At 36.9% G+C, this 12259-nt stretch overlaps 2 protein-coding genes across 5 annotated transcripts; one reads left to right on the top strand and one right to left on the bottom strand.

Moving 5' to 3' along the window:
* LOC18785311 lies at positions 4137–5813 on the top strand. Its single transcript, XM_007218487.2, has 2 exons — positions 4137–4360; positions 5238–5813. The coding sequence occupies exons 1-2, from the start codon at positions 4267–4269 to the stop codon at positions 5600–5602; spliced, it is 459 nt and encodes a 152-aa protein (XP_007218549.1). The 5' UTR covers positions 4137–4266; the 3' UTR covers positions 5603–5813.
* Positions 5909–10179, bottom strand: LOC18786639 (ribonuclease H2 subunit A). Of its 4 annotated transcripts, none has more exons than XM_020558312.1 (9): positions 9888–10179; positions 9721–9792; positions 8536–8659; positions 8360–8447; positions 7477–7614; positions 7310–7397; positions 7089–7209; positions 6335–6519; positions 5909–5998 (listed from the first exon to the last, which is right to left on the bottom strand). In XM_020558312.1, exons 1-8 carry the CDS (start codon positions 9970–9972, stop codon positions 6342–6344), a joined length of 894 nt encoding a protein of 297 aa, XP_020413901.1. In that variant the 5' UTR covers positions 9973–10179; the 3' UTR covers positions 5909–5998; positions 6335–6341. The 4 variants fall into 4 exon arrangements, with proteins under 4 accessions (XP_020413901.1, XP_020413902.1, XP_007218750.1 ...); XM_020558313.1 differs by having other exon boundaries at positions 5927–6016; XM_007218688.2 differs by lacking the exon at positions 5909–5998 and having other exon boundaries at positions 6085–6519.

Raw genomic sequence — 12259 nt, 5'->3', positions numbered from 1 at the left:
ATTGGTTATGGTCAAGTCTTAGATGCTGAGTTATAGGGTATGTACTATGGTCTCAATTCTGCTTGGGATATGGGCTGCAGTGATGTTGTGCTGGAATCTGACTCAACCGTTGCAGTGCATCTTCTCAATAAAGCTGTGGATGCCCTCCACCCTCTTGCTACCTTGTTATGAGGCTGCCAGGACTACATCAAAAAATGTCGAGGCTGCTCTATTTATCATGTCTATCGTAAATGAAACATGGTGGCTGATAGACTTGCTAACTTGGGCTCTTGCCTTGATTTGTACCTTTCAAGTGCCTCCCGACAGTATTAGGTCCTCTGCTGTTGATGACCTGCGTGGTCTTTGTAAGCCTCGGGCTATAGTTTAGTGTTTTCTTTAGGGCATGGCCTCGACTTTTCCCCCCCAAAAAAAAAAATCAAATAGGAGCTTGAAATCTGTGAACAAGGGTGTAAGGTCCTGATGAAATTGTGTATTGTTGTGTTTTGAATTTATATTTGCATTAATTTCTGAAGTTGGGTAGCTTATTACTTTTTTTTTTGGTCAATCGTTAATTGTTGATGTTTCCTACATCACCCACCCTCTCCCTCTATTTGACTTTGATGGATAAAACTATCTTACTGCCACAAGCACGAGCTTCCCAGCATCCATCGAGACCTTATGTACATTTGCGATAAGGTCATGTACCGGTTTTGACTTCAGTTTCGATGAAATTGAATTGGGTTTTCAAGGATTGGAAGGTTGCAGTGAGTTGGGTTTCTTTAGAACCGGCTCAAGAATTAGGCTGGGATCAATGGGATTGAGTTGGGTTTCTTTATAATTGTCATGGAAATTCAATTCGGTTTGTTTGAAATTGGGTTTTGATTGTAGAGTGGGAGTGCGATGGGTCTCTTTGGATTGTTATTTTTGGAGTTGGTCAAGTTTGGATTGGATGGAATTTTCGATGGAGAGGAAGTGTTCCTCGATGGGGTGGTCAGGTGGTGAGGGAATGGGGATGGGGTTGTGGGTTGCAAGTGGATTGTGGCTGGGACTATGCGTTGTGGGTGGGGATGAGGTGGTCAAGTTGTGGGTTGGTGGGGGGTATGGAGTGGCGGTGGGTATGGAGGTGGGTAGGGGTTGGTGTGGCTGGGAAAAGTGAGTTGTTAAGTGATGACATGGCATATCCGACGTGGAATTATTATTTTTTTGCTTGCGTGCTGGACTCGTGTTGGGCGAATGTGTTTGAAAGATGATGGGGATAATTTCTAGATTTCCCGCCTACTCGTTAGACATGTGTCGAAATCTAGTGTACCCTCAACCCTAATCCCCAAATATGGCTTGAAATCCCTAATCCCCAAACGGTAAACAAAAGTGATCTCAGACCACCCAATTCCTTTTCACCTACCTTTCAATGTAGAACCATTTCGAACTAACAAAAGCCTTCAAATATTGTCGATTGTAGGAGAAACTTGCTGAATTTAGGGTTATCATGTCGGCCGTAGTGTGGGTTGTAGGCCTCGAGGAGAAATCCACCAAATTATGGTAATTTTCGAACTTCTGAAACATGTGGGGTTAAGTTTACTTTATTGTTTTGTATGGTTTTGGTATCCAACGATAGTGTTTTTTATGGTTGTTTTCAATAAGTTTCCTTTTGTCGGTTGTTGCCTTTTTAGAAATGGGGGTTAGGCTGTTACCTTTTAAGGTTTGGAGTTTCTCTTTTTAATAAAGGAGATTTTGTTTGGTTGGTAAAGTAGTCAATGTAGAAAGTTAGGTTAGGCATGTGAGTTTTCATATGCATTTTTAGGTGGTCTCAAATCCGTACTGCATTTTTGTCAAGTTGGTACTTCATTTTTTGTCTCATTGCTTGTTCTTATGTGCATTGCAGTTGATCCGAGCATTTCACTATTACAATGTTTCATGGTGGTAGATTTAGTGACAATTTCTGTGTAGGAAGTGATATGGCATATTTTGACTATATTGACAAGGACTTGAGGTCTATGGTTGAGACAGTTTGGATGGTTAAATATTTGGGTTATATGGATGGAATCATTTTGTACCATTATAAGCTACCTGCATTTTAATGCATTTTACAAAACCACATGGACTTCAAAAGTGGCTCACTAATACACAATGCACACGAAACTACCTAAAACTCTAGTTCTAGCCTCACATTGTGATTGGTTTCATCTTTTCTGCATCCTTGCCCACTTAGAACCAACAGAAGCACAAAGATAGTGTAGCATGACCCTAGCAGCAAAACCCACAGGAAACTAACTCTTCTAGAAGCTTTTCTCTGCCCCTCTTCATGCTTTGAAAAGCTTTTCAAAAGCTCAAGTATCACATTCCTTGACCTTTGGCACATCTTGGGATCAATCCAGTGAAAGAAGGTTCAACTTCTTGGTTTATGTAAAGAGACACGAACAAGCCCTATTTAGCAATCACACTTATGAAAATCGCAACCTATTCAATCTAACCACAACAAACTTACCCCATAGTTCGCGCAGTCGCAGAAACGGCGGCTTGGGTTTGTGTCTGTCCAAGACGTTAAAACGCGAGCTCTCTTACCACAGCTAGAGAAGGGTGCCCTCATTTGATTTAGATTTGAAATTGGATTTAAGGTTTCACGGGTTTCTGTCGAATGCCGAGATGAAGATGTCAATTGGAGGTACGTGGGTTCAGGCTTTGGGTTTGTGGGTCCGAAATAATCCACATCGGCAAAAAACCAACACGAAAGCAAAAAAAGCCACGTCGGATATGCCAGGTCATCACTTAACGACTCCAATGACGGACTGGGTAACAGTGTGACCAACTTATAGGTTTTTTAAGAATTCAGGTATGCTCATGAAAATTTTAGAAGGTTGGGTACTTACTTGTAACGACTCCTAAAGGTTGGGTACTTTTATGTAGTTTGCCCTTTTATTTATAAGTACATATAATAATTAAATTGCCAGTGGGGTGGGTCCCACAACAGCCATGTTAGTAATTAATGGTTGACCACACGGTCAACTTCATGGAAGGATAAAATTGGACAAGTTTAAAAATATTGGGGTGTAACTTGATGAAATTGATACCCTGAGGGTCATATTAAGAATGACCCCAAACCTATAAGGGGTCTTTTGTCGTTAACTCTTTTTTTTTTTCCTTTTTTGAGTTGGATATTTCTACGTTTTTGTCGTTAGCCCTTTTTTTTTTTTCCTTTTTGAGTTGGGTAGCTAATTTCTACGTTTTTGCCGATTCGATTTTGACATTGGGTCTCTTTATTATTATTTACTTTTTTGGTAAATGGATAACTCCATTACGAAAACAGTAACAAGCAAAGGCTACAAGCAGAAAGGACCGAAGTCCACCGAAAACAGAACAACTAAAAAGCACATGACCAATCGGCAAGACCAGTCGCACTCCAGAAACATAGAACAACGGGGAAACACAAACTTAGTCGCCCTTAGCTACAAATTAATTTGGGTTGTTATCTAAATGTCCATAAATAATAAATAATGTCTCAGTAAGTATTCATAAAGCTAGGTACAAGTTCATCAACTACCCCACATAATTAGACGCTCTATATACGAAGTATAATTTATGCATTTTTACAATTAATTGTATATGAAGGATTGTGGGATATGATTTTCCCCACCTTGTGAAAGGCCTATTGCACTTTGAAATCCAAGAAATAACAGCAGTTGTGAGTCCTTGAACACACCGGTGTGGTGTGTGTCAAAGAGTCTCTAATGCTTAAGTTACTCGTGACAGTAGGATCAACAGGATAAGATTTCTCAGTTCAAGCACTACACTTGACAACTTATTATTAGTGTGAGACTTTTTGATTTTTACAAGGATTCAGTAAGGAAAATCGATGAAAGTAACAACTATTACATATAAGGAAAATGTTTGGGTAATAGCTATATTCAGTATAATTATTTTGTATAATGATTATCTTCATTCATACGTAACGGAATAAGTTTTCAGTAGCTATCACACACCAAAAAAAAAAAAAGTTTTCCGTCTGTAAATTTGAAAAATATACAATCATGATCAGATCAAATACGAGAGGAAAGAATTTCATATTTGTGGCCCATGCATCAAGACAAGTGGGCACCAAATTTCGACCAGGATAAAAAAGGCAAGCACCTAATTAGTGTACCAAGAATAAACTTTATTTAGTGAAACGCTTTGGGAAAAGTTTAAGGCCAACAACATCATCATCTACATCTGCTGTGCTTCACTTTATTATTAAAATTAAACTAACTATTTTGCATGAATTAGCTGCAGCTGCTGGGAAGGAAGGAATTAATGGGGATTATAGAAATAGGGTTGTTTCTGATGATCTTTTCCCACCATTACCTTGTGGCGCCTGCATCTCCTCTTCGCAAGGCCTCGCCTTCAGGTGTTCTTCTCAACTCTCTCTGTTCGCATATTCTATTATTAATTAGTTTATTCTTGACAATAACTTTGTCAGAAACTCCTTTTATAAACTGTAATCCCTGGTTGCTTCTTGGTTGTAAGAACTCAAAAATCAAAACTATCCGAACATTAAAGTGAAAAGGAACACCAAAGTAATTGAAAGTTGCTGTTTTTTTTTTTTTTTTTTGATTAATACATGCTATATTAGGGGAGATGGAAATCAAATCTAAGACTCCGGGTGCAGGATAAATGTTGTTAACCAATTAAGCTATAAGTCACTTGCAAAAGTTGCTTATTAAGAATCAAATATGGTTTTCGTGGATCAAACGGAAACGAGAGGGGAATAATTTTTTAAGGAAACAAAATATAATTAGCTATGTCCTTTCTAGAATTAATAATAAAAAACTAGGATGCTAAGAAGAATTAGCAAAAGAAATACGAGTGCTCGGATAATAAGTTGGTAGAAGTTATAGTTTGTTAGTCAAATACACTTAGTTTTAACGGTTGGGTTGTTGCAGAGAACAAGAAAGGAACAAGTTCAGTTGAACAAGGGCATATTTAACATTGAAAATTCATTGAGTGAAACACAATTTGAGCATTCGATTTGAAACAGAATTGACAATCGAGTCTATTACCATTACAATCTTTTCAAATTCTTCTTCCTCTACAAGTTTTTGGACCAAAAAGAAAGTCGCTCTATTTGACAATAATTCAACCACCCCCAATGCCAGATAAAAAAAAAGTATAAAAAATAAAAATTTATATACAGAAGTTTTCTGATTTCCTAATGGCAAAAAGAAATCTGTGACCTTGTTAAACAAGTTTCGGTACTGGTTAACTTCTAAAAGAATTCGTTGCAGAATTTATGCAGGAAACCACCACAGAAGATGAAGGTGCAAATGGACATGGAAGCAATGGTAGTGATGATGATAGTGATAATAGCAGAAGCAGAATAGCACATAGCGGCAAACTTGAACATGGATACAGTCATGGAAGTGCAAAGGGCAGATCAACTAGTATTGGTGAGAATGGAAATAACGGCGGGACCAGATCTCCAAATACACAAGGTTCAACTTTCGTACCTGTATACACAGCAGGTTCAGTTAACAATCGCCACCATAACAATCACCATGGTGCTGCCAACAGCATCAAGAAATGCATTGGACTGCCCACCTTGTTCGCATCCAGCTGGGCGTCTCTTGTACATCTGTATATGGTATTCTGATACTAGACAAAGCCGAAGCATGAAAAGACAGTGTTGCTTGCTATCATTGTACATAAACTGTAAGTTTGAGTGTGTCGGTTTTGCAGTTGGCTCCTTGTGAGACTAACATTTTCTAACAAATGTTAGGAAACCATGTATTATGAATTATTGCCTAAACAAATTCGGGTTTGTGCATCAATGATATCTAAAGCACACAAGAAGATTTGCAGTATTACATGAGTTCGCTTCTTTCATTTATGATTGTATGAGACTAAAGAACGAGACAGCAGGTTTCGAATTTTGTGTTTGTATTCTAAATTTAAAGGTCTACACCTACCAGATTTCATAACTCCAAGCCGTTTATAAGTCGTACACACTTGAACTTTGTCCCTGGTTCACATGATTCACGAAACATGTCTGCATGCATCATTATGTCTAATCATTCAGTTAGTATGTCACAAGAGCAATCAAAAGAATTCCTTAGTAACTGCACCATTGCAAGTATTATAACTCCAAAATGGACATACAATGGATTGCACAGATACGGAAGAAATTTTTCATCATCATATTACTCGCCCTCGGTCAAAAATTAAATTTTAAAAAAAAGAACACTACAATAGGTTGTTTAAGTTCTTTCATTTGCCTTTCTCAATAATGAGAACGGTGAAGCAAAACTCCAATGATTCTCTGATTTGAATCAAGAAAGGCAAATAATTGGAGAGAAGCAAAAATACAAATCATAACGTGTCAAACCTTCTACTTAGAATTGAGTGACTTGCTCAAGTTTACGAGCCATAAAAAATTTGCAGCGTCCTTTACCACTTGATTCAATTTCTTCAATCTTTCTTTTGGATTTTGTGACACCAAAATTACTTAATTTCAATTGCCGCTTGCCATTAGCACTGCTAGAACCATCTCCATCCGTTTCATTGGATTCCCTATGAAAATAACAAAAAATATCAAAATCCAATGTTAATTGACACATAAAGGAGCCTCACCTGAAATAGGTAAAATCCAATATTTGCCTAATTGTAGTTTAAAGTTGCAATAATTGGTTTTAACATACAATTCAATAATTCTTTATTATTAGCACCGCATACCGTTTTGACCTTGGCTGTAGCAATCTCCATCACACATATTTTATAAAGCTTATATGGTTATTGATTATTGGTTGGTTTATGGTTTCTTGAAATTCGGGGACTACTGGTATTTCCACAGTACATTAAAGAAAACTTTCGTCATTTACCAATATTTCTACCAATAAATCCAGGGACTTCCGGTATTTACACAGTAATTTTAACCTTGGTTATTTTGGAGCTTTGCTTCATTGGAATATCCTCAATGTCAACTCATGCTTACCCCTTTCTATAAAAAGCAGAAGGAAACTCAAAACTCACTCCATACAGATACAAAAGAAATTGGAAAAGATGATAAATGTGCAGGTACATACAATGAAATACTAAATAGTTTGTGATAGAATTTTTTAACAAAGTGCAGAGGGACTGACCATGAGACTTCAACAATGTCTTTGAAATAGGGAGTGCATGTACCCCAGCTGAAACGGACCAATGTTGGGAATCCAAAAACCAAGTGTTTGTGATGTTGCAACCAGGCCTTAGTATTTGGATCTGTGGAAACAAAACAATAACCAGATTCCTCCAAGTACAGTAACCATATGATGTTTACAAAGTTATTGGGAAAGAAAGATAAAAGCCATAAACCTTTCACCTCCAGGATATCCAGAACCAAAGTCTTTGTGCAAGTCTTCAGCTGTTTCCTCAAGCACCCAGTCCCGCAAAGCTCTGTCTCTTGTGACCTGGATGATTGAATGAAAAGTAAAATTATTGTAGCCTCCAGACTTTTAGTGTGGAGTTACACAAGGGGAAGGTAATTACTTTTGCAACTATGCTTGCCCCACTGACAACTGGATAAAGACTATCAGCCTTCTTTGCAACGACAAACTTGACAGCAGGGAATCTTTCAGACAGTTTAGTCCTATACTTCTCAGCATCTCCCACCGTATCCACATAAACCTTAAACATATATTATTTGTAACTATATCAACCACTTTATTATTACCTTTTTAAAAAATAACCTAACAACGCTAATTTTGATTTCTCAAATCACTGCTTTGTCAAGCCTCGTAATTTCCAAGAAGCTATTTAATTGAGATGAACCTTTTCCATATATCCTTTAGAGGCTTGCACAAAACAGGGACTTAAAGAAAAAGAAGAAAAAGAAAGCGGAGAATAAGGTTTCCACAAGATTGTGAGAGAACAATAAAAACTGCATAGTTCAGTTAGGATTGTAACTTAGAAACAAGGTTGCACCAGGAAAACTTATCTAACATATTCTTTTATTATAGATGAAATATTTTTTAAGGTTTTCAAAACAGAAAATGTAATACCATTAAAGAGCTTTCACCTTGTTCATTGCCTCCTGTTAACTTTGTCCTGCTTCTTGTTTTTTATTTATTTAATATTCTTTGTCCATATTGCCTTTTCCATTGACAGATCCTACGACAGTGTCTACGTGTTTCTCTTTCAGATGGCTTCTGTTACCATAATGGCACCCTGTTACCAGATAACCCAAGCGCTGACTACAGCAAACTATTTATCTCACAATAGCTTTGTGTTCAGAATTAAGAATATGCACTCTTTTTTCATCAATAATGTGTGGAAAATTCAATTTAAAAGTATTTGAGATCTGAAACATGCGTATATGTATATAAAAGACCTTTAGATGACTATTAATCTTTTTAAGCTAGAAACAGTTTACCTCAGTTAGAAGAACTCCCATGTTTAGGACTTTAGTGATAAGGCCAATGGCAGAGTCATGTGAGATTTCATTCAGGTTTATCTTATTTCTGTTTTGAAAACAAACAAAAGAAATCAGATAAGAAAGCGGTAGCATGTGATTGACTTGAGAAAAAGTATTCATATATTTTCACTGACTTCTTCAGCATTTTGGCCGAAAGTTCCCTTGGATCTATGATATCAACAGCCCACCCAATGGATTCGTCAGCCTTCAAATTCTCAAATAATTCCTCCCTCTTCTCTTCTTTCAGTGTCTTCGAATCTACAGGAAACAAAACAGGATCAAGAACACAGGGAGGGGTGTGATTTATGATGCCATATTGAATGAAAAAAGGAGCTCAGAATTTCCAGATAAAAAGAGATTCACTTTAAAAGGCAAACGTAGAGTCATGGGAGACACTAAGTAGAACTTGGCAGATGAAAGGGTCATTTCCCCCAATCAATTGGTTCTAAGGAAGGCATCCCAAACATCATAAAACTAGAGTATGGTGTGAAGTAACACAAGTGTGAATCAGATCTTTCATGTGAACTTGGCCCACCAAGCTAAAGCTTAAAACTAATTTCCATACAATTGAAGACAATATTATGAGTTCAAAAGCAATGAAGACTCAGGTGATATGTACATGTGATGTTCAAGTATTTTGTGCATATAAAAATAACAAAAATCTGTGGTCATCCATTTTCTTTAGTAATCCAACCGATATTTGATGCATCATAAGTATTGAAATTTGAGAATCTGGATCAAAGCCATGACTCATTTCCACATCTACAAGTTTGACATGGTGTGCTCAATTGACCTGTATTTCACATAATGATATGTTTAGGTGACTAGTTGATTTGAAATCTTGTCTTGGGTGGTATTGACCAGAAGGCGAATATTGACAGTTGCACTTCCATTTGAAGAGCATATCTCCAAAATCACAGAAAAACATTGATGTTTTCTTTGGAGTTAAACTAATCATTATAATATCCAATCCACACTTGTACCCCTTTTTATATTTTATTTTTCGAGTTTATGACTCAACAGCTGATACAATACGATTACATTGACTCCTTTGTTTTGTGCTTAATTTTATTAGCATAACAGTTAACATCATGAGATCACAATGAACATCCATCTTTTTACTTCCAACAAATCATAGAAAGTGCAAGTTCCTCAACTTTCAAAGACAATAAATCTTAAAAACAACACAACACACCACACCCCAGCGCCCCCACCACCCCCCACCCCCACCCCCACCCACCACCATATATATATAAAAAAAGAATTAGATTAAAGCTAAAAATGAGTAAAGGAAAGGACATTGAAGAATGAAGCTAAACCTGCAAAATTCAAAGAGGAGAGAGTCTTCTCATACGAGCGAGCACAGTACAAGCATCCGTACACCATTGGACCTGTTCTCATTGGACACACAGAAAACCAAGTTGAAGTTTTGTGCATATGTATAAATGGAAAAACAAAAAAAATGGAAAACGAGAAGAAAGCAGACCTAAAACAGGGCCTCGGCCAGCTTCATCGATGCCCATGATGCAAGGCTCTGAGGTCCATTGGGGGATTGCGGCGCCCGATCCCATTCCACAAGCACGCTAACTCTTTCCCTCTCTTTCTCAGGCCTTTGCGTTTCCCGTGAAATGTGACTGAGGGTTTTTCTTTTTCTCGAGAAAATGAGGTCAAATTTCAAGCGGAGTTCATGAGGTTTGGGAGCTAACCAGAACTATTGGTCAGCAGAAGACTGAGTGATAGCGAGCGACAGAAAGTGCAAGACCCTTCCAATTTTTCCCTCTTTTTTTTTTTTTGGTGTGGTTTTTATCACAAAACATTAAACAGGTTTTTATGTTTTTTTTATTCCTCAAGGTTAACTTTTTGGTTCAAGGTTTTTATGATTTTTTTTTCCAGATATTTAGTAATTTACTCATTCTTAGCACTAATATTATAGATAAATCCTACACCATTGAATTTTTATAAACAAACCAAAAAAAAAAAACTCAAAAAATGACAACTGGCCTTATTGTATTTAATATTGATTATTAAATTACTTTGATGCTCTGTTGAGTGTTTTGGTTATTTTTATGAGATTTTGGGGTTAGATTTGTTTTAAGAAATTGATGGCAGTTTTGTAATTTATAAGAAGTTAAAAGCTTATTTGTTATGTTGTAAATGGGCTTTAGGTGTGTTTCTAAAGTCTATTTCATATGGGGTATTTTTATAATTTGGGCTCCTATATTTGGTATAATAGTGAATCTCCATTTTTTTTTTCTGTGACATAATGCACTGAGGGATTTAGTTTCTGACCAAAAGACTTTTCGATTCAAGCTGGGGATGCCGAGGAATGGGAAATCGAATTAACTACTCTTAGTTGATTTGATTTTAAGTAATGCTACTTACCACATTTTTATCTCACATTTCTATACCACATGATGTGGTATGTCCATATCATATGCCACATTAATTAAAATCAATGAAGTGTATTTTAATAAAGAAAGTTTAATTAACATTTTTTTAAAGTGTTAATCAATTATAAAAGAAAAGAAAATATTAAATACTTTTAATTGATGTGGCTGTCCACCTTATCTGTCACATAAGGTGGTATGGGAATGTGGTATACAAATGTGGTAAGAGTAGTATTATTCTTTGATTTTTATTTCTCTTGTCTATTATTGGTAAGTAACCTTTGGCTACCAGCCTTGCCTTGTTCTTCTGTACTAAGCCATCAAGATTTAACTTGGTTTTGAACACCCACTTAACTCCAATTATGGGCTTATCAGTTGGTCTGGCCACCAGCTCCCATGTTGCATTTTTCTCAATCATTGATAGTTCACCTTCCATAGCCTTCATCCACGATTCATCCATAGAAGCTTCATCAAAATTTTCAAGTTTCATAATGCAAAGATTGAATTATGCTAGAACATCATTCAGATTTCTCCATTTTAGTGGAGTGTGATCAAAGGCTTGAGTATTTCTCATGTTGCTACTTATGTCACCTGATGGTTCGTAAGGAGGTGACTACCTTGGTGATTGAATGTGATCATGGCTCTCAAGAGGCGTCATTGGTGATGTCATTTAAGATATATCGGATTGCTCTTCATGATTGGTCACAAATACCTGTTTCTCAGACATTTCCTTCCAATCCCAAGCTGCATTTTCCTCAAACACAACATCCATTGAGAGTAGAAGCTTCTTAGTGATAGGATTATACACTCTGTAATTTCACAGGTTGCATAACCCACAAATATACCCTTGGTACTCTTTGCATCTAACTTCTGTCTCACTTCACTTGATATGTGCACATAACACGAACAATCAAATATTTTAAGATGATCAATCCCTAGTTTTCTCCTACTGTATGCTTCAAATGGAGTTTTATTTCCAAGTGCTCTAGTAGGACACATATTTAGTATGTAGACAGTTGTGTGTACAACTTCTACCCACAGATAGTAAGGTAATCCTTTCTCATGAAGCATGGCTTTTGCCATTTCAACCACAGTTCTGTTCTTCCTTTCCACTACTTCATTTTGTTGTGGAGTGTAGGCCATAGAGAGTTGCCTAAATCCTCTGTCACTTCTCAAACACTTCACTCTAAAACCACTTTGCAATTCTACCATGGACTCTTTCGAAAACAGTTCAGAGCATCAAACTTATATCTGAGAAAATAGACCCAAACCAACCTTGTACAGTCATCTATAAGAAGCATGAAATACTTGTTACCAGCAATGGATTCATTTTGCATAGGTCCACACAAATCCACATGAATTAGCTCAAGACGATTGCTTGCTCTCCATGCTTGGTTCTTTGGAAACCACTTTCTATGCTGCTTTCCAAGTTGACACCCTTCACATACTTCATCAACCTCTTCTAAGTGTG

Source organism: Prunus persica, chromosome G2 (assembly GCF_000346465.2).
Source record: "Prunus persica cultivar Lovell chromosome G2, Prunus_persica_NCBIv2, whole genome shotgun sequence".
Taxonomy (NCBI): domain Eukaryota; kingdom Viridiplantae; phylum Streptophyta; class Magnoliopsida; order Rosales; family Rosaceae; genus Prunus; species Prunus persica.
Note: the sequence above shows the minus strand (reverse complement) of the source record. Positions and strands in the feature narration are given on the sequence as shown.

What these genes read in the sequence shown, in the direction of transcription:
- LOC18785311 (XM_007218487.2), top strand. Translation starts at nt 4,267, where the DNA reads ATGGGGATTATAGAAATAGGGTTGTTTCTGATGATCTTTTCCCACCAT. An exon ending in TCGCAAGGCCTCGCCTTCAG is followed by an intron (nt 4,361 to 5,237) that starts GTGTTCTTCTCA and finishes AATTCGTTGCAG; the next exon opens with AATTTATGCAGGAAACCACC.
- LOC18786639 (XM_020558312.1), bottom strand. Translation starts at nt 9,972, where the DNA reads ATGGGATCGGGCGCCGCAATCCCCCAATGGACCTCAGAGCCTTGCATC. An exon ending in TGGCCGAGGCCCTGTTTTAG is followed by an intron (nt 9,793 to 9,887) that starts GTCTGCTTTCTT and finishes CAATGAGAACAG; the next exon opens with GTCCAATGGTGTACGGATGC. An exon ending in TGGGAGTTCTTCTAACTGAG is followed by an intron (nt 7,615 to 8,359) that starts GTAAACTGTTTC and finishes TATATGTTTAAG; the next exon opens with GTTTATGTGGATACGGTGGG.